Source organism: Saccopteryx leptura, chromosome 2 (genome assembly GCF_036850995.1).
Source record: "Saccopteryx leptura isolate mSacLep1 chromosome 2, mSacLep1_pri_phased_curated, whole genome shotgun sequence".
Taxonomy (NCBI): Eukaryota; Metazoa; Chordata; class Mammalia; order Chiroptera; family Emballonuridae; genus Saccopteryx; species Saccopteryx leptura.
This window is the reverse complement of record NC_089504.1, coordinates 321,309,465-321,330,504: the sequence shown is the minus strand read 5'-3', so window position 1 is coordinate 321,330,504 and position 21,040 is coordinate 321,309,465. Positions and strand designations below refer to the sequence as shown.

At 40.5% G+C, this 21,040-nt stretch overlaps 1 protein-coding gene across 1 annotated transcript in view; it reads left to right on the top strand.

Moving 5' to 3' along the window:
* TLK2 (tousled like kinase 2) overlaps positions 1 to 17,822 on the top strand; it is a 131,118-nt gene extending 113,296 nt beyond the window's left edge. Inside the window, 6 exon segments of the mRNA XM_066363104.1 lie at positions 2,642 to 2,731; positions 6,127 to 6,296; positions 7,480 to 7,618; positions 13,227 to 13,338; positions 14,760 to 14,867; positions 16,732 to 17,822. Of these exon segments, the coding sequence (XP_066219201.1) occupies positions 2,642 to 2,731; positions 6,127 to 6,296; positions 7,480 to 7,618; positions 13,227 to 13,338; positions 14,760 to 14,867; positions 16,732 to 16,905 (793 nt within the window). The 3' untranslated portion in view covers positions 16,906 to 17,822.
* The last annotated feature ends 3,218 nt before the right edge of the window (positions 17,823 to 21,040 follow it).

Below are 21,040 nucleotides of genomic sequence, written 5' to 3'. Positions count from 1 at the left end.
GTGACAGGAAATGATTTTTGACTTTGGTTGATGGGCACACAATGCAATCAACATTTCAAATGCTATAGAGATGTTCACCTGAAACCTATGTACTCTTATTGATCAGTGTCACCCCATTAATTTCTAAATTTAAAAAGAAAAGTGCCTGGCCTGTGGTAAAATGGTTAAAGCATCAGCCTGGAACACTTGAGGTTGCTGGTTCGAAACCCTCCCTGGCTTGCCTGGTCAAGAAGGCACGTTCAACCAGCAACAAGCAAGCAATGAACAAGTAAAGTGAAGAAACTATGAGTTGATATTTCTTGCTTTCCCCCTCCTTTCTCTGTAACATCAATAAATATTTTTTTCTAAAGTGCAGGGAACTAGGGTTCTACAGCATGCTAGAGTAAAAGGTGACTTGAATTTTATTTAGTCCATAGGTTTCTAAACTTATTTATATATATATAAACAGCATCACCTTTATTTTACCAAATGAAATATTACACAGACTCTTAATATATGAAAAAGGACAAGTGCTTTAGTAGAGTGGGTGTTGAGCCAAAGCTGCCTTTGCTCAGTGTTTCTGTGCAGGCTCTGGAAGCATGGACCTCGAGTGACACTCCTTAAAACTGCCAATCAGCCTGGGATGATGAGGTCGCCGGCTTGAGTGGGATCATGAATATGATTTTAGGGTTGCTGGCCTGAGCCTAAGGTCGCTGGATTGAGCAAGGTGTCACTGGCTTGGCTTGAGCTCCCTGGTCAAGGCACATGTGAGAAGCAATCAATGATCAACTAAAAGTGACACAACTAAGAGTTAATGCTTCTAATCTCTCTCCCTTCCTGCCCCCCCCCCCCCAAGAAAAAAAAAATCCTGCCAAGCCAGTACAGTCATGGTGAAACCCAGTGAGGTAGGTCACAAAGCCCAGACTCAGCCAGGTTCCTTGGTTCCAGTGTAGCAGGTGTTCTGATACTGCTTTAAGTATGGCAAGTCTGTCTTCCTCCCCTCCCCTTCACTCCCCTCCCCTCCCCTCCCTCCTTCTTTCTTTCTTTCTTTTTCTTTCTTTTTTGAGAGACAGAGAGACGGACAGATAGGGGCAGACAGACAGGAAGGGAGAGAGATGAAAAACATCAATTCTTAGTTGTGGCACCTTAGTTGTTCATTGATTGCTTTCTCTTGCGTGCCTTAACCAGGGGCTACAGCCTCGCCAGTGACCCCTTGCTCGAGCCAGTGACCATGGGGTCATGTCTATGATTCCATGCTCAAGCCAGCGATCCTGTGCTCAAACTGGTGAGCCCATCGCTCAAGCTGGCAACCTCGGAGTTCCAAACCTGGGTCCTCTGCATCCCAGGACGACGCTCTATCCACTGTGCCACCGCCTAGTCAGGCTGGCGAGTCTTTCTTTTAAAAAACATAAAGATGATGAAATGAAGCATCAGAAGAAGCAAAGATTATGAACAGTGGCCACTTGAAAAATAACCCTAGTCAAACAAAGTTTCCATTAGAGAAAAATACATTTACTTTTAGATTTGTTTTCCCCATCCCCATTGGTTTCTCAGCTTTTTGTTAGTTGAGTACTTTTCTGTGTATTTTTGATATCCTGGAATACACCAATTTCAGAAAATACCACTTCTTTTACTTTTATTTTGCCATACTGTGGAAAGTGGGTTTTTAAACAACTCTTGCCTTATAACAAAATGCCCCAAACTAAATGTTTGCTCTTTTTAATAAGAACTGAATACTTTTTAAATGATTGGTAATTATATTGCAAAACATTTGTGTTTTTAATCTTATTAAATGCTTTTAATTGGAAGAGTACTAAAAAAGTGGCAATGTATATATTTAAATTCTTAATCCAAAAAGAGTAGGGCCCTGACCAGGTAGCTCAGTTGGTTAGAGCATTGTCCCAATACGCCAAGGTTCTTGGTGCTGATCCTGGTTAGGGCACACACAAGAATCAACCAATGAATGCATAAATAAGTGGGACAACAAATCCATGTCCCTCCCTCCCTCCCTCCCTCCCTCCCTCCCTCCCTTTCTCCCCCCTTCCTCCATCTTGCCCTCCTTCTGTCCATTCTTCCCCCTTTCCCTCCTTCCCTCTCTCTCCCACCTTCCCTCTTTCTCCCCCTTTTCGCTTCACCCCTTCTCCCCCTCTCTCCCTCTCCTTCCATTCCTCCTTCCCTCCCTCCCTCTTTCTCTAAAATCAATAAATAAAAATTTTAAGTAATTTTAAAAACTAGGGTTTTTGTCGTTTCAAATTTTCTGTCAATGTCATGTTTTCTTAGAAGGTAAATACAGATTTAGAAGGTAAATATAGATTTGAAGTATCAGCTTTAGAAGAGAATACAAAACTTTATCATTTTTAAAGCTCTGATGATATTTGGGTATAAATGTAAAAGAGGCAAGATTGTCACAGAATAAACTTGAAAAAGATAAAAGTCCATTCTTTCCACAAATATTAGAGCACCCATTATTTTCTCAACAGCTTGGTAGATACTAGTAGAAAAAATAGGATGAGGAAAGACAAGGGAACCAGATAGTTCTGAATGGTATAAATAGAATGAATAGATGGAAACGAGAAAAATAAGAGAATATGTGGAAGTATCCTCTCTGAATTCTAAAAGACGGGCCAGAACACAAACTCTTAGTTTTCTATTTTGTTTACAGGCATGCGTGTAGGGAATACCGGATTCACAAAGAACTGGATCATCCCAGAATAGTTAAGCTGTACGATTACTTTTCACTGGACACTGACTCGTAAGTGCTGCACCATTTCAGCTCAATAGTTAATATTATTTTCTTATAGTGCGTTGACTACTCATGGAATAGAGTTTAAATTTGGGTCCAGGAAAAGCTCTTTGAGGGAACCAAATACATTTATTTATGGGCAAATAATCATAATGTGAATTCAGAGTTGTGCCAGCAAGACATCTCTTGACCATAGGATAATGTCTAACATCCAGCTTGGTGGGGAGAGAGATGAGGCTAATTTGCCAGTTTCTGTGGTAACATGTCCGTTTTCAAGCTGTCAGATTTATTTATTTTTATTTTTTACAAAACAGCTTTATTGAGATATACCATATAGTTCACCCTTTTAAAGCAGAGATTTTCAACCTTTTGTCACACGGCACACATAAACTAAGTACTAAAATTCTGCAGCACACCAAAAAGTGTATTTTTTGCTGATCTGACAAAAAAAATTGGTATAATTTTGACTCATTCACACCAGATGGCTATTGTTGTATTGGCTGTTTTCATTTTTTTATTCGATAGTCTAAGGGAAAAGAGGTCAATGCCTCTTACTAAATAGTTAGGTATTGCATGTTTTAAAAATTTTTGTGGCACACCAGTTGAAAATTGCTGTTTTAAAGTATACAATTGGTTCAGTGGGTTTTAGTATATTCACAGGTAAACACAACCATCTTCATAGTCAATTTTAGAACATTTTCATTACCTCAAAAAGAAACCCCATACCTTTTGCTATCATCTTCCTATTTCTCCACCCTCTACTCCCACCTCTAAGCTACCACTAATCTTTTTGTCTCTATTGTGGACTTTCATATGAATAGATCATATAGATACGGACTTTTGTGACTAGCTTTTTTCACTGAAGACTCTTTCAAGATTTATCCTTGTCATTGCATGTATCAGAAATTCATAAAAAGTGACCAGCTTCATTCCATTGTATGGACATACTTACCACCTTTTGTTTGTCCATTCAGTCTACCAACGGCCTAATAACTAGTTCACAAAATTTCTGAAACTTTAACTGTCAGCTTTCAGAATCTGGCACAGATTGGTGCCAACATACCACTTCCATGCACCAGTCAGTGTGTCTGTTCAATAAAGTCTCAGCCCCACCCTGAAAACTGATGAACACTGACAGGCCTTTTAAAGAAGTACCAGCAATGTGATTTTATCATAGAATGAGAATGACCATGGCATAAATGAAGGCATTACTCAATGTTATGTATTATAATGTAGTTCATAGGATGTTAGAATTAGAAGGGATCTCAGTCTAGTCTTCTCATTTAATAGGTGGAGATTTGAGGACCAGAAGTTAAATGACCTGAGATCTTTAATAATCTTAAGTAATACTGTATTTTATTTCCAGGTATAGGTAAGCTCTGGCAAGTTTGGCTTTATCCAGGAGTTGAGAAATGTTTTGGCATTTGGAAACATTTTCTCTGTAGGAGTCAGGAGAACATACTCTGGATCTGGCTTGCAGGTGTTCCTCTTAGCCTTTCAGTGTGATTCTAGTTTTGGCCTGTTTCAGGCAGCAGCCGTCTCAGAGATTGCTACACAGAGAACCAGGCCACATTTAGAAATAAGCCCCAAGGAAGACCCTAATTCCTTTTAGGAACATGAACTGTTTCCTCTTTCATCCGCTCTGGGATTTTCCCTTTCCAGAAGGGTGGCCCTTGCACCAGCCTAGCTTAGCCATGTGTGTTAGCCTGGAGTGGTGGTCAGATAAATATCTGGGTAGAGAGTGGGTCTCCTCAGAGTGGCTTTACTGTTTTTGGTTTGAGTAAATTTTTTGAACACCAGGTAGGACCCTTACCCCCACCCCCAGACCTAAGTTTTTATACTTATGACTTAGCTTATCTGCCGTTTTGAATTGTATACATACTTTTAACTAATCTGAGAAATTAAGTTGATTCTGTGCTATTCTTGAGTTGTTTACTTTGTTCTTCCTGTTGTGTGTATAATGAGTGTTCATCAGCAATGAGACCGTCATTTTAGTCCTCTGTGAGTTGAGTATTGAAAGTGAGATTTTATTTTCAGCTTCCATTTGGGTCAAAGACTAAAGCCACTAAGCACGGGAATCCTTATCTCAGATTTCAGTGTCTCAGATCAGAGAATCTATAAATTTCAGACATTTTCAACCAGGGAACTGGCATGCCTTAGTATGTTCCATAAGAAGCATAAAGCTGTTCAGTTTGGGATACCACAGGACTGTGTCTGTCCACATTTCATTGCAGTGCATATTGAAGGCCTCAGGTTGCCCGAGGCCCATAGTGCTAGTCCTGAATTTGTTCACTCTGCATCCTTCCCCTGTTCTATACCTTAGGTGAGATGGCTGTGTTTACCAGGCTCCTGTGTCAGTTATCAGGGGTCAGTCAATGGGGAAACAAAGATGCTGGTGCATGGAGGACATACACCCCTTCACTGTGGTTCCCGTTTCCCTTGGTGACCCTGAGTTCTGATTGCACCATCTCTTCCCTCTGGCCTTCTGGCCTTAGGGTGCGAATGACTTCCTGCTCTAGATGATCTCTGCGGTGCCTCACTGGCCACTTGTCTTCTCAGATCTTTGATCATCTGTGTGTTTAGTTTCCTGAATTAAAGCCTCTCTGTTTTAAATACTCAAGTGATTTTTTTTCCTGGCTAGACCCTGGGTATCGATACACTCATATTGTCACAGCTTAGAATACCTTAAAAAGTATTTATCTCTAAGGGATATTCAAACAATTCAGCCTTACTTTAGTTTATAACTGCCTTAGAAGGTAGAAACATGATCCTTAATGCCACAAGTGGTCTTCAGTTTTAAATTTGGGTCTGTTTGATATATTGAAGGAAGTAAAGGAAGAATAATAACATATTTGTGAGAGTCACAAATACTGTACTTTAAAAACCTCTTTTATACCCTGTGTTTAATAAAGGACGATGGAGTACAGTATTGTGTCAGACTGCTGGGGAACACGGTGTACAACCAATCCGTGGGACCTGGGCAAACCCGATATTTTCCCTCACTGTCAACACTCAGAGTTGTAGAAGGTGTTTGTAGTGAAAGCTGTGCGCTTAATCACAATATGCTTGTTTAGAAATGGGGTGTGACATGGGTATATAAAGAAGACCCTTCCAAAAAGATACCTACCTTAAGTACATTGCAGTTGAGGTATGCCCTGTGTGAACGTTAGCACAACAGATACCAGTGTGGGGCGTATGGAGGCTCTTCACCAAGAGAGTAAGCTGTTTTCTTCCTGTGCCCATTCAGGTAGCAAATACTAAATAAAGAATAGAAAAAATATTTTAAGAAACAAAGAAGAAAGGAGTGAGAAGCTAATTACCTGAAATTTTCACTGGGGCTGGTTTAGTCAGTCTAATCTGCTTGCTCTCATCTCGCGGTCAAATGTTGGTTTATTTGTCTTTAGGTTTTGTACAGTATTAGAATACTGTGAGGGAAATGATCTGGACTTCTACCTGAAACAGCACAAATTAATGTCGGAGAAAGAGGCCCGATCCATTATCATGCAGATTGTGAATGCTTTAAAGTACTTAAATGAAATAAAACCTCCCATCATACACTATGACCTCAAACCAGGTATGTCTAACTTTTAGGAGACAGTATTCATAGCTTTTCTTTGGTCTTATAAATGACTTAATTTTAAAGTGAGAGAATTTGGCAGGAGCCAAGAAGGCCTAAAACCATCTAACTTTGAGTAGGTGTGGGAATGAAAGAGCCCTGGTCACGTAGTGCTGGATTTAGGAGGGTGGGTTGTATTAAATGTTCTGGAGAAACAATGCCCGTCTTTAGTCAGGGCAGTTCATGATGTCAGTCTGATTAAGAAAGAACTGTTCTGGCAAGCTCAGCTTTGTTTTTTCCCATTACTCACACTGCATAGCAATTCCTCTACTCTTTGATAAGTGCTCAAAAATTAACAACTTGTTTTGCACATAAATCTTCATTTCATTAAATTTTCAGCAGAGTTTTTCATCTTTTTTGTATGGTTACTCTCTAACTTGGATTTGTCATCAGCAAAAAGTAGAGGGCAGTGGACTTCTTACCTCTGTTTTTTGTTGAAGTCTGCATGTGTTCTCTGTGGACAGCTCTAACAAGCTTAGCTTTGGTGTCAGGAAGATAATTACTATTTTCCTCCTGGTGTGGCACAGTTGTTAAGTTTGCTTTCCTCTTCTGGTAGCTACATATTAACTCTCACTATTTGTTATTCCTTAATATTATAATACAGTTCACGTGACTAAAAAATCAATGACAGTGAAGTGATTTTTTAAAGAAATGGCCATTGGGTGATTGGATTTTCCATCACTGAATCCAATATATTTTCCTGCCTGAGGAGCTATAGGTGGCACTGTGGTACTATCTTTGATTCCCTTGTGTGTTTTCTTTGATTTTCCCCTGAAACTAATGGTATAAACACAGTGGTTTAGAGATCCTTACTGAAAGTTCAGATGAAACTTTCCCACCATTTTTTACCGCTGTACAAGTGATATTTTACTTTGGCAAGTTATAATTTATTTCCATGCTCATAGTGATGGTTTTGGCACATTAAGCAGGTGATTTCTTGGAAAATAGAAGGTTATAGCCAGACACTGAGGACTCTTCCCCCAGCATTCAGAGTCTAGATCATTTTATTCTGGGGATTTAGATGTTTGGTATTGCGTTCAAGAGTTTCAGTTCAGTTGTCCCCTTCTTGTCTATTATTACCTTGGGTTTTTCTCTTAATTAGTAAGTCTCTTTTTATTCATGAAGATTTTTATCTTTTTAGGTAATATTCTTTTAGTAAATGGTACAGCGTGTGGAGAGATAAAAATCACAGATTTTGGTCTTTCCAAGATCATGGATGATGATAGCTACAATTCAGTGGATGGCATGGAGCTAACGTCACAAGGTGCTGGTACTTATTGGTAGGTATCTGGGATATCTGCCAGGCTGGCTGGTGGACACGTGGCTGTGCTATACTGAAGTCTTGGTAATTAATAGCTAATATCTATATCCTGTCTGCTAGGCAGTAATACTGTAAACCAAAGCAGATTTTCCTCCCTAAATAGTTAGTCTTTTCAGCAGTTTGACTCTTATATTTATATTAATGTCTTAATTTTTCTTTCTTTTCTTGAAAACCATTGAGAGAGAGATTATGTGTGATCAGGTGTTTCAGTTGTATGTTTTCTTTGTAGGGTTGACCCTACTAGGCAAGTAGAGAACAAGGTTGCTCATTTGTAAATAAAGAACGACCCTGAATTCTGTTTAGTACAAACACAGTCTCTCTTCCTGGGTTAATAGGGTGAGGAATTTGTTTCTAGAGTTGCCCGAGGGCTTGACCTCTAGTGGTAACAGCAGCAGATAAAGCGTCAACCTGGAAGGCTGATTTGAAACCTTGGGCTTGCCTGGTCAAGGCACATATGAGAGTTGGTGCTTCCTGGTCCTTCCCCCTCTTTTTTCTCTCTCTGTTTCTCCCCCCACCCTTTCCTCTCTAAAATAAATAAATTTAACCCTTTGAGTAGTGAGGTCTTTTTTCATGCTCGCTGACCCCCGGGAGCGAGGGGTTTTTTTTGTTTTTGTTTTTTTCAAAAAATGAAATTAGTTCCAGTTACAGTTTTATTAACTTAAAATCATGTTTGTTTGATAACCAATTTATGGAAACAAGAAGAACATACATTTGCCTATTTTAATGTTGCCTTACACATTTTTAAAATAAAACTTTTTGTTATCTCATGCAATTCTTGCGTACCTCCCATCTGTAAAGAAGAAGTATTGTTATTAGCAGAATCTCAAATATGTACTTGCATATGATGATATTCTTAGGACAATTTATAGGTATTTTAATTTACACCTTACGTTTAAATTTTTTTCAAACTGTTATTCCTCAAAACATGGATGCAGCAAAGTGGCTTGTTACGTTCAGTGCACACCACCCTGTGTCCCTCTGTTTACGTCCCTTCTTGTAGTGTGCTGACATACGAAGCATTTTCGTCCTGGCTTATCCTTTGAGGCTGTTGCAGGGACTGGCTTTGGGAAGTGCCACCCTGAAAGATGAAGGCTGTCTCCTACTGATGATGGTCGCCCTCCTCTGGGTGATTTCCTGTCTTTCACAAACTCCTCCAAAAGCTGATCAGTGAGCTTCAGTCTGAAGTCAAATAGCCGTGGTCTTCTTCTAGTCTTCATCTGATTCACAGTGTATGAGTTCAAAGCAGCAATGTCAATTTCATGAAAAGAAGTTTTATATACCATTTCATGGTTTTTCTTACATTTCCTGTGAAACTTATTTGCATATTAGCCCTGTCGATCAAACCCATATTCTCATACCTCACCACACTTAGTGGCTTGGTAATGCTTTGCCCAGTAGTGTAATCACTTATGCCAGTTTTAATCATCAAGTCCTCATGAATTGTAGTTAGCATGTTGACCTCTCTTTTGTCACACCATCTTTGAGCTGACACGATTGTAGTATGTCTTGAGACGCATTCACCCCTTTTGTATTCTCCAATTCAAAGTTTAAAGGCGTACGTGTACGATCGTACTCTGGGTGGTCGAGGCAGGAGGACGTATATGAACGTTCATATTACTCAAAGGGTTAAAAATAATAAAATAGAAATAGAGTTGCCTGAGAATGCTGGATTCTCAAGAACTAAGGAGTTCTAAAGATCAGGATGTAAAATGATTAGGGTATACAAAGCAACCCTTGAAATCTAAACAAGAAAATGTTTGCAGTTTGCCAAGAAACTTGTCCATCTCTCAGCCATGTTCTAAAAGATTTTGAGCCACATTTCTTCCCATCTAATGTCACTCATCTCTTCCCAAACACCCTACCCCAGCAGGCACCACCTGCCTGTTCTATGACGTATCCTACTTCTGCCTAGTATACTTTTGATAGTGAGAACCATAAAAGATAACTATGGCTCAAGCATTGAACTTTGTGATCATAAATGTATGTTAACAGAGCTGCCTTTTCACATCTGCAGTGGTAACACAAAGCCACATTTTGGAATGTGTGATTCTGAACATGAAGAAAGATCCTAATAACAAAAGAATGGGTAACCCCAGTTTTAGTTGGTCAAATCACTTATGTTTGAGATGATAGAATAGTGACTGTCAGGGAGTGAAGGTGTTGAGCCGAAGCAGAGAAGAACAGAGTTGTCTTTCACAACACATAGGGTCAGTTCTATTCTCATCAATCTGGTCATATTTAAGTTATGTTGTTAAAGGACCATCCTGCTAAAATAACAAAATATCTAATTTTCATTGCTTCTTGCTGTTTGCAGAGATGGTACCTATAGTGAAAATCATTCACTAAATTAAAGCTTTTGAGGTTCTAGGTTCAAAATAGAAGCTACATTTACAGTGTTTATGCAGTATGGTGGTTATTGTGGGTTAGTGTCCCTGTCACTAAATGATACAAAAATATCTGCTGTTGGAAATTCTGGAAATAGGTCTATACCTCTGCTATACAAATTCAGTGGAACTTGGATTTGAGCTTTTTGTTTGATAGTTCTTTTTAAAAGGCGAAGCCTTTTTACATTTAAATAGTTTTCGCATTGCTACCTATTTGCTAAGCTATAAAAATTTAGTGGTTGGAATTTAAATAAAAATTATATGATTGAGATTTGCTTCAAAGCTGTTTGCGGGGAAATGGAGAGGGATGTGTATGAATAAGGATTCACCAAGTGTTGATGGATATTGAAGCTAGGTGATGATTACTTGGGTTCATTTTACTATTCTGTTTACTGGTGGTTGTATTTGAAGCTTTTTTTGTAGTGAAAGCAGGATAGCAAGGGGCTGTTGAGAAAATTAAATTTATGGGTTTCTATGAAAGTTTAAAAAGTCTCCATATTAGTAGAAACGTCATAATAACAATCCTCAATATGCAATCCTTTTATGATGTCCCAGAGAAATACAAATAGACAGGAGGATATAATTCTACATGACCGTAAAGATATTTGGTTGTTCTAGAATTATTCTACATTGAATACTACTTTTAAGTAAGTGACTTGTAGTCTCTATGCCTTGAGAATCATTTTTCTCTGAGGATTTTATCATTATAGGACATGCAACTATGTTCGTTTTGTTTTGTTTGTGTACTGTCATAGAACTGTTGTCTAGTCTCCCTCCTAAAGTTCTTGATAGGAAATTGGAATGCTTATTATTTTCAGTATTTGGGTGAAGAACTAGTTTATTTCTTCATATACAGATGGGGCAAACTGAGACATAGAAGGTGATTTGCCAGACTTTTATTAAGTGGCAGTGTCTTTTGTATTCTACATATTCGGCCTAATTATTACTCTGTACATGGACAAGTTCAACAACTTTTGGTTTTCCCTACTACCTCCACACAAAAAAGTTACACATTACAATGATCATTTTAGAATCAAGATCCTATTTGTTATATATACAATATCATATTTTTTATATATGTTAAAGAAATAAGAATCATGAATGCCTGAGCTGTGGTGGCACAGTGGATCATTGACCTGGAATGCTGAGGTTGCTGGTTCGAAGCCCTGGGCTTGCCCAGTCAAGGCTCATATGAGAAGCAATGACTACGAGTTGAAGCTTTTCCCTCTTCCTCCATTTCTCTCTTCCTCTCTCTAAAATCAATAAATAAAATTTTAGAAGAATCATGAAAACTAAAGTTTAGGGAGGTTTTAGTAACATTTTAGAAAAGCTATTTTTAAAATAAATTATTTTTCCTATATTGTTTCTTTGTCATTTCCCCCTCTTGTGAGTTCTATATCTATCATATATTTTCATTTCTCAGTATTTTGGCTGAAAGTTTTCAGTATGAAATAGTAATCTAGGTCAATGGCATCAATCATCCAAAACTGTTAAAAATAAAAATAAGAAACAAGAACATGAAACTAAACTTTTTTTAAAAAAAAGAAGAAGAAGAAAGCACATAATCTGAACATTTTCTGCCTCTCAACTCTTGTGATCCCCTTCAGGCTTTAAGTTTAGATTTTTATACCAGAAGCACAGCAGGATCTAAAATACAGAGAATTGATTTTGCTAGTGTGATATCTGCAGAAATCGATCTGTTATCTACAGATTTCTGCCTTCCAGCTGTGTCATAGCTAAGACTCCAGGCAATGAGTGGAAGTTTGTTTATTTGGGTTTCTAAATGCCAAGGGGCACTTACCTTCCACACCTACAATTTGGTGTGGTTGACTGTTCAGCTTGTGTTTTTAGAGGCCAGGGGTGGGTAGGGAGGGAAGGAATTCAGATGAGGAGTGAGTTGTGCTAACAACTAGTTTGTTTAGCTTTTTCTGTACTATTAGTCTTCTAGTAAGTCCCTGGTCACCCTTAAAGGGGGAAGTGTAAAATATACTTTGGTAATATGGACTTGAATGTTACCATTGAGTATATTTTGTAGTTATTTCAGTCCAGATTACCCAAAGAAGCTAATTAATAAGACAGCTATTCCCCTCAGAGATTTCTCAGGATTTTGGGGTCCTGAAATCATTAGGACTTTTTTTTTTGTATTTTTCTGAAGTTGGAAACGGGGAGGCAGTCAGACTCCTGCATGCGCCCGACCAGGATCCACCCAGCATGCCCACCAGGGGGCGATGCTCTGCCTATCTGGGGCGTCGCTCTGTTGCAACCAGAGCCATTCTAGCGCCTGAAGCAGAGGCCACAGGGCCATCCTCAGCGCCCGGGCCAATTTTGCTCCAATGGAGCCTTGGCTGCGGGAGGGGAAGAGAGAGACAGAGAGGAAGGAGAGGGGGAAGGGTGGAGAAGCAGATGGGTGCTTCTCCTGTGTGCCCTGGCCGGGAATCGAACCCGGGACTCCTGCACGCCAGGCCGATGCTCTACCACTGAGCCAACCGGCCGGGGCCACATTGGGACTTTTTTTTTTTTTTTTTTTACATTGGGACTTTTTAAATAGATATTTTACATCTTCTTCAGCCAAAATGAAAGGAAACCGACACTCCCTCTGGTTATATTTTAATGTTTGTTGATGCAGCTTTCATAAAAGGTAGTACACATCTTTTATGCTCCTCTTTCCCCCTTTTAAAATTTGTTTAATGATACTTATATTAGGCACAACTTTGGGAAAGGAGACTGGGGTAGGCGAAATAGGAACTAGAATATTTACCTCTCTCAGTGAATTGAGATAATGTATTTTAAGTCTTTATGGAACATGACTGCCTCCTTACTTTAGAGCAGGCATCCCCAAACTACAGCCCGTGGGCCGCATGTAGCCGCCTGAGGCCATTTATCCGGCCCCCTGCAGCACTTCCGGAAGGAGCACCTCTTTAATTGGTGGTCAGTGAGAGGAGCACTGTATGTGGCGGCCCTCCAACGGTCTGAGGGACAGTGAACTGGACCCCTGTGTAATAAGTTTGGGGACCCCTGCTTTAGAGTGTCTTTTCATTGACTTTCTCCAGCTAGCCCAAAGTTGCTTTTTCAACAGTTAAAATTCAGATAGTTTCATTTCCAACAAGGTCTTTTCCTTTGCCTGTGCATGTCTTAGATTTATATAGTCATTTTTTCCTGAGCATTATTTCCTTTTTGTCCCAGGTATTTACCACCAGAGTGTTTTGTGGTTGGGAAGGAACCACCAAAGATCTCAAATAAAGTTGACGTCTGGTCAGTGGGTGTGATCTTCTACCAGTGTCTTTATGGAAGGAAGGTAAGGAAGAAGGCCGGATGTGGTGGCTCGACTTGTCTTGGGTGGTGCATGTATAAAGTGGCAAGGTATGGGTTATTCTCCTGCTGTGAATCATTGGATTATACAAAATGGAATCTTGAAAGTTGTGGTTTGAAATACAGACTTAATAATAATAGCTTTTTGTATAAGCAAAAATGTTCAACCCTGGTACACCTAATCCTTTCTGCTGGGCTATGGAAAACATGCATTTTTTGCTGTTCTCAATTAGATCCAGGATATGTTTTGATTCTAATACTATGTTATAGGGAATTATGTGAGATAGTTTATTAAAGTATATAATCTTCTCTTCCCAGGAGCCATTCTAAGGATCCCCAAACTTGAAACTTGAAATGCATTCAGGGTTCTTTATTCCCAACCACCCCATTATTTAAAGTTATTATTAATAAAAGCATGTTTTATATTCCTATAGTAAGAGGTGGTGTAAGAAAGTATTCTCTGTCACCTCTGATCAAAGTGATATATCATTAAAACAAGTAATAACCTAGGTAGTAAAGTACAGCTAATGAATTTTCTCATTTGGTAAGCATAATACCTTGTAAATGTGCACATTAGGATCCAGCTGTGTATTTAAACTAATATTGCAGCTCAGTGTGTAGTGTTTCAGCACTGCCCTTATGCTGTGGGTGTAAGCCCCTGGGAGTTCTGCAGCTCCTTAGACTCTTAATATTTTGATTACAATCCCCAGACCAAGCTCTTAATTCAGATTTCAGCTTCCTCTTTACAACTTCTTGTTTCCTTTGTTTCTTTATCCCACTTCTCTAATCTGGGGAAGCTGTTCAAAACTAGGAGGGGTTAATTATTATTTCCAGTCTGATAATGTGGAAGTGCTGCTGAAAGTGGGCAGAGATTATCTAGAAGTTTGTGATCTCTCCATAGAGATGGCACAAGGCCTGAACTTCATTGTTCAGAGTTCATTAGAAAATGGCAATTTGAGGCACAGATGAAGCCACTAAGTAATCCCAATTCTGCCTTTTTCTCACTTTGGCCTTACCCCTTCTATTCTTTTACTTTTCCGTCTCTTTATCTATCTCTGTCTTGTCTGCCAGTGGCACCCGTTGGTATTGCTTAAGAGGTTGGTGGTTCCTGCTCTGAATCTTCTTTTTCTTTGCTGTAAGCAAGTATAGCAGAGCTATGATATAGGAGATGCTGCTTCTGGTTTCAGCTCTGCCTTAACCTTGATGTTGAACTATAAGCAAGTCACTTAAGCTCTGATTCTTTTGCACCCTTTATCTATAAAGTGAGAGAATTCAAGATTATCTCCAAAATTCCATATAGCAATTCTCATTAAGATATCTTCGCCTTTCCTCCCGGTGGTTTTGAATTGTTCTCTTTTGTTTTAACCAGAGGCCCATCTTTGTTTTATTTTTATTTTTATATGATAGCCTTTTGGCCATAACCAGTCCCAGCAAGACATTCTACAAGAAAATACTATTCTTAAAGCTACTGAAGTGCAGTTTCCGCCAAAGCCAGTAGTAACACCTGAAGCAAAGGTAAGTTCTGTCCTACTGGCCAGCAGAAACAACGGCTTTGCTTTTTGTATTATTTCTCTGGGTAATAGTGGATGGATTATTCAGTACAAAATTCAGCAGTCATTAAAACATCTTCCTCCTTATAAATGTGTATTTCTCCAACTCCTACCCACTTCTCCTCCTTTCCTTCCACAACAAATATTTATTGAGTTGCCTATTAATCAGTCAGTAGACAGTGGAGAAGAACTGTGAATGTGTAGCAATGAACTACACAGACAAGGTCCTGCCCTTAAGGAGTTTACCAGTACGTAAGAGAAACAGCAACTAAAAATGGATACAGTTCAGATGGTGATAAATGATATGAAGAAAATAAAGAAGAGTGAGGGGTGGAGAGGTGGAAATCTTTTTTTGATGGCATGATCAGGGAAGACCTTGATAGTGAGGTTTTGAGGAGTCTTGAATGGTGTGAACGTTGGGGATATGTATAGATTTGGGAGGAGAGTGTTCAGAGCAGAGAAAAGTGAGTAAAACTCACATGTGAGAGTGAGTTTAGCAGGTCCATAGCATGGGCAGAGCGGAGGGGAGAGTGGTAGGAGAGACATTAGGACAGACTAAACTGATGGAAAGCAGTTGAAGGTTTTAATCAGGACAGCTGTGTGATCTCATTGCTGTTTCAAAAACCTGTACTGACTGACAGCTGTATAGAGGGAAAGTTCAAGGTAAAAGTTTATCTGACTGGTATCCAACCTAAGAAAACCTATTTAACTCCAGTTCTAGATATCTCACTAAGAAAGATTTATTTTTAAAGGCCAAGATCATTATATCCATTTCATCAAGCAGCTACCTCTAGGTGTCTTTCATTTTGAAAAACCAGGATTGGTATTATACTTTTGTGTTTCATTAATTAAACATGGGGAAAAAATAAAAAATTGGATTATTTTATGTTTTAGATTTTTAAAAATAGACTTTATTCTTTAGAATAGTTTTAGATTCACAACAGATTTGAATGGAAAGTACAGAGTTTCCATATATTCCCTGCCCCCACACACACCTTTCCCCCTGTCAACATCCTGCACCAGCATGGTACATTTGTTACAATCAGTGGACCTCAGTGGAGATGCCATTAACGCCCTCCTGTAAAGTATGGGCTTTGGGTGATGATATATTATAAGACTTTTAATTAAATAGAACTGTCCAGTGAAAAATGCAGATCATCTATTTAAGGGCCTTTATGATAAAAGTTATAGAAACATACTACATAGCCCTTCATACCTAGTGCCAAGGAATCCTCCATGTTGGTAGTAAATTAGGATTCTGAATCAAACCCCACTCATAGGATGGCTTGGTGTCATTATGTCTCTTGGGGAGACAAGTCCTATATGGGTTTTCCTTTACTACTTAGGTGTGTGTCTACTCATTTATATCACAGTCTTTCAGAGAATGAGATACACGGGGAAATCTGACACATTGTAGTGTTGGTCACTGTTGTCTCCTCACCCAGTATGTAGTGGTAGTTTGTCATTACAATTTCCACTTCCTCAGAAAGTTCACGTAAGATCATGGTTTGTAGATGCAGGACCATGAATTTTGATTGTGCCCATGCAAACCAGCCAAGGCAAAGAGAAAGATTTTTGTGTTGGTCTCTGTGCTTTGGGGGCAGAGGTATTTAGAGGTCATGCCCATCCCCCTTAGGGATGGCTCAGCTGCCTCCATCTGGGAAGAAGTCAGTGACCACAGAGAGGCATTGCTGCCAGGGCGCCTCAGAGGGACAGTCTGCCTGGTGGTTCCAGGAAGGGCCTTGGCAGCTGCTAGGGAGCCTCCGGTTTTCCCTTTGGGGGCGCCAGGATTATCGGCTTCAGGCTTCTTCAAGAAACTTTCCTTTCAGGCTTTTATTCGACGATGCTTGGCCTACCGAAAGGAGGACCGCATCGATGTCCAGCAGCTGGCCTGTGACCCCTACTTGCTGCCTCACATCCGAAAGTCGGTCTCCACGAGTAGCCCTGCTGGAGCTGCTATTGCATCAACCTCTGGGGCATCCAATAACAGTTCTTCAAATTGAGACCCACTCCTAGGCCACAAACTGTTCAACACACACCAGTGGACAAATGGCATTCAGCAGCGGGTTTGGAACATAGCGAATCCGAATGGATCTCATGAAACCTGTACCAGGTGCTTTTATTTTCTTGCTTTTTTCCCATCCATAGAGCATGACAGCATCAATTCTCATTGAGGAGAAACCTTGGGCACCTCCGGCCAGGCCTCGTAGGAAAAGGCCCCGCCCGAGGTTCCGGCGTCAACGGCCACTGCGTGTAGCTGCTCTGAGTGAGGAAAAAATTAAAAAGAAAAACTGGTTCCATGTACTGTGAACTTGAAAACATGCAGACTCAGGGGGGTCCCTGATGCATTGCTTCAAATGAAGAATGTGGACTTGAAAATACAGACTGGGCTAGTCCAGTGTCTATATTTAAACTTGTTCTTTTCTTTTAATAAAGTTTAGGTAACATCTCCTGAAAAGCTTTTAGCACAAAGGCTCAGCTGGGGATGGTGTTTGACTTGGAGGAAAAAAAGTTGCTATTGCCCGTTAAAGGCACTAGAGTTAGTGTTTTATCCCTAAATAATTTCAATTTTTAAAAACATGCAGCTTCCCTTCCCTTTTTTATTTTTGAGGAATACATTTGGTCATAAAGTGAAACCCGTATTAGCAAGTACGTGGCAACGTTCATTCCAGTCAGATGCAGCTTTCTCCTCCGTCTGGTCTCCTGTGTGCAATCGCTTCCCTCATCTCAGTAGGGAAAGAATTGAGTGGGAGTACTGAGATGTGTGGGGTTCTGCATTGGACAAGGAATGAGGTTAGAAGACTGCAGCTTGGGTCTCCAGGTTTTCAACTATTTCTTCACAATTTGAACACTTGACGGTTCTCCCTTTTAATTTATTTGAAGTGCTATTTTTTTAAATAAAGGTTCATCTTTCCATTCAGTCCTCTTGGATTCTCTGAATGTAGTAACTATCGGAACTGTTCCAAAGGTAGGCAGAAGTGGGCCGGGGAGCCAGATGCCCCAGGGATCAGGAGTTCCTGCCCACTGTCTCTGCGTGTGCTTGCTAACTGGTGTACATTTCTTGTTAACCATGATATTAAAACTTGATCAGCACATAAGCTTTCCTCTGTTAGATCCTTTGGCAGGAAACAACCTCCAACCCTCTGAATTTTGTGGGTGTGTGCTGGTGTGTGTGTCTGTATGTGCATGTGCACACGCACTTTAACTCACTTTATAGATTCACTAAGTGGAGTTAAAAACATAATCAAGGGAAATAGGTATTTCAAATGTGAACTTTTTTTGAAACTTTTTTTAATGTGACTGTTCTGAGATGTGTGATCAACTGAAGGTGGAGCTGGAATAGGAGCTGCGTGGCCCCACTAGGCCCGTGAAACAGTGGAGCACTCGAGTGCAGAGAGGAGGCCAGAGCCTGACATGTGGTAGCCAGCTTGGAATGTTACTGACATATGTGGCAAGAGGGCTCGGCCAGAAATATTTAAAGATGCAGCATTCAGGCATGCAAGTTCCCTGGACGGGGGAGGGAGGTCAGGAAGGGTACAGAGCTCTCTACTAACTTATGACTCTAGTGCTTCTTTTACATGTGATAAATGCCACTGGTGACACGTTTTTTTAGGACGTTTGTTTTGTGAACCAGCCCCACCCCCACCCCCACCCTCCGGTATCGGGCGATAAGGGAAAACGAGGGTTCCCAAGTGGCAAGAAGCTTGTGTGGGTAGGTATCATCTTGTGGAACTCTGAGTGGAAGGAAGTCAGCCCGAGGCCGCCAGTGTTCTAAAGCTATTTTACTGCTATATATTTATATACACATGCACACACACACACACACACACACACACACACACACACACGTGTGTGTGTATATGACATGAGTTTGTGTGGGTATAATAACTTTTTAGCTATTACAATGAAGCCGCTAAGCAAAGAGTACCCAGAGGGTCTCAGAGGTTGAGCACAAGGCCAAAAGGATCGTGTCTGCACATGAAGAGAAGATGGATGGAGTTGTGACCAGATTTAAGCTTATTCAGAATATTGAGTTCTATTCCTTTTTCTTCTCCCTCTCATTCAATCTTGTAAGATTAAAAAAAAGTTTTTAAACTTTTTTACAATCGAAGAAATGCTGCATCTTTAAGCCTTCCCTCTAATTTCCTGCCTCCTTTTCCCCCATAGGCTAAGTGAAGCTGCAGGACTATATGCAGAATTTTATTTGTTATCCTGAAGAAGGGATGCCCTCTCTCCTTGCTTTCACTGGGTCTAAGGCCTGGTTGGAGCTGCCTGTGCTCGACTGAATCTGGGCAAGGCCTCTTTGCACTGCATGGGCCAGCTTCAGAGAACGTGCAGAATGTTGACCTTTACTAGACTTTTAAATAGCCAGCAAAATCATTAAGTGGGATTCTTCCACAATATATTTTGTTAATATGGGTTTCACTTTTTCCAAGGATAATCCCTTATTGCCATGATGTTGATTTATTTTAAACAATGATTTTTTAAATGTGTATTAATTTGTAATTAAATCCAGCCAGACTGTTTTGGCCTTTCCCAATCTGGGGGATGAGGAGGATATTAAAATAAGTTTTGAGAAGTGGATTTCCCAGCCTCTTGATTTTACTCTAGTTCAAACAGAGCCCCTACCATCTAGGGTGTAGGTAGGGGAGTCCTGACAGCTGACTGAGTCCCAGTAGACATCGCAGGCATGATGGGAATGTGTTGATTCATGCAACACCTTTTGTACCTCTGATGTGCTAACTGCTGTGCTTCTGGGTGGGAATACAGTAGTGAACAGGACAGGGGAGGTCCAGCTATCACAATCCAGGGGTGAAGGCATTGGGCCCAGGAAGGGATAGAATATGGGGATCTGAATTATGTGTGAGATAGGCAGCTTTAAATGCAGACTCATCGTGGAGAGCCACATGTACCCCACTTCTGTGGCTACCCTGAACATGTCTGCTAATGTCTTTAAGTTTGTGTCCCTGTTTCCTCCTAGTCCAAGAAAAGCAGGTTGTCCTCTGAGAAAATTAGCAGTTGAGGAGCTCTTATGTTTCTTAATTTAGACAATAGCTCTCTTTTACATAGGAAAAAAATAGCTCTCTTTAAACATAGTAAATATAGTTATCTCCTATAATCTCTATTTTTTTTACAGGGTCAGAGAGAGGGGTCAATAGGGACAGACAGACAGGAACGGAGAGAGATGAGAAGCATCAATCATCAGTTTTTTGTTGTGACACCTTAGTTGTTCATTGATTGCTTTCTCAAATGTGCCTTGACCGTGGGCCTTCAGCAGACCAAGTAACCCCTTGCTTGAGCCACTGTCCTTGGGTCCAAGCTGGTGAGCTTTTTGCTCAAACCAGATGAGCCCGTGCTGAAGCTGGCGACCTTGGGGTCTCAAACCTGGGTCCTCTGCATCCCAGTCCGATGCTCTATCCACTGCACTACTGCCTGGTCAGGCATCTCCTGTAATTTTTTTTCCCCAGAGACAGAGAGTTAAAGGAATAGACAGGAATGGAGAGAGATGAGAAGCATCAATCATCAGTTTTTCATTGCACATTGCGACACCTTAGTTGTTCATTGATTGCTTTCTCATATGTGCCTTGACCGAGGGCCTTCAGCAGACCGAGCAACCCCTTGCTCGAGCCAGCGACCTTGGATCCAAGCTGGTGAGCTTTTGCTCAAACCAGATGAGTCCGCACTCAAGCTGACGACCTCGGGGTCTCGAACCTGGGTCCTCTGCATCCCAGTCCAATGCTCTATCCACTGTGCCACCACCTGGTCAGGCTCCTGTAATCTTAAAGCAAGCTGTGGGCCCACCTCCTTGCTTGACCCAGCTTGGTGATTTTTTTGCTTTCTGAGAATCTATCTTCTCCCCATTGCTCATGATTGGAAAAGCCCAAGCTCTCTTTGTAATTGAAACCTGCCAGGGGTTGGGATGTAGGGGGGAATTGATGCACAACTTGGGGTATGGAGAGTCCCTCTAACTAAAATTGGCTATTCTTTTTTTTTCCAAGATTTTCATTTATTCATTTTAGAGAGAAGAAAGAGAAGGGGAGGGAAGAGCAAGAAGCATCAATCCCCCATATGTGCCTTGACCAGGCAAGCCCAGGGTTTCAAACCGGTGACCTCATCATTTCAGGTCAATGATTTATC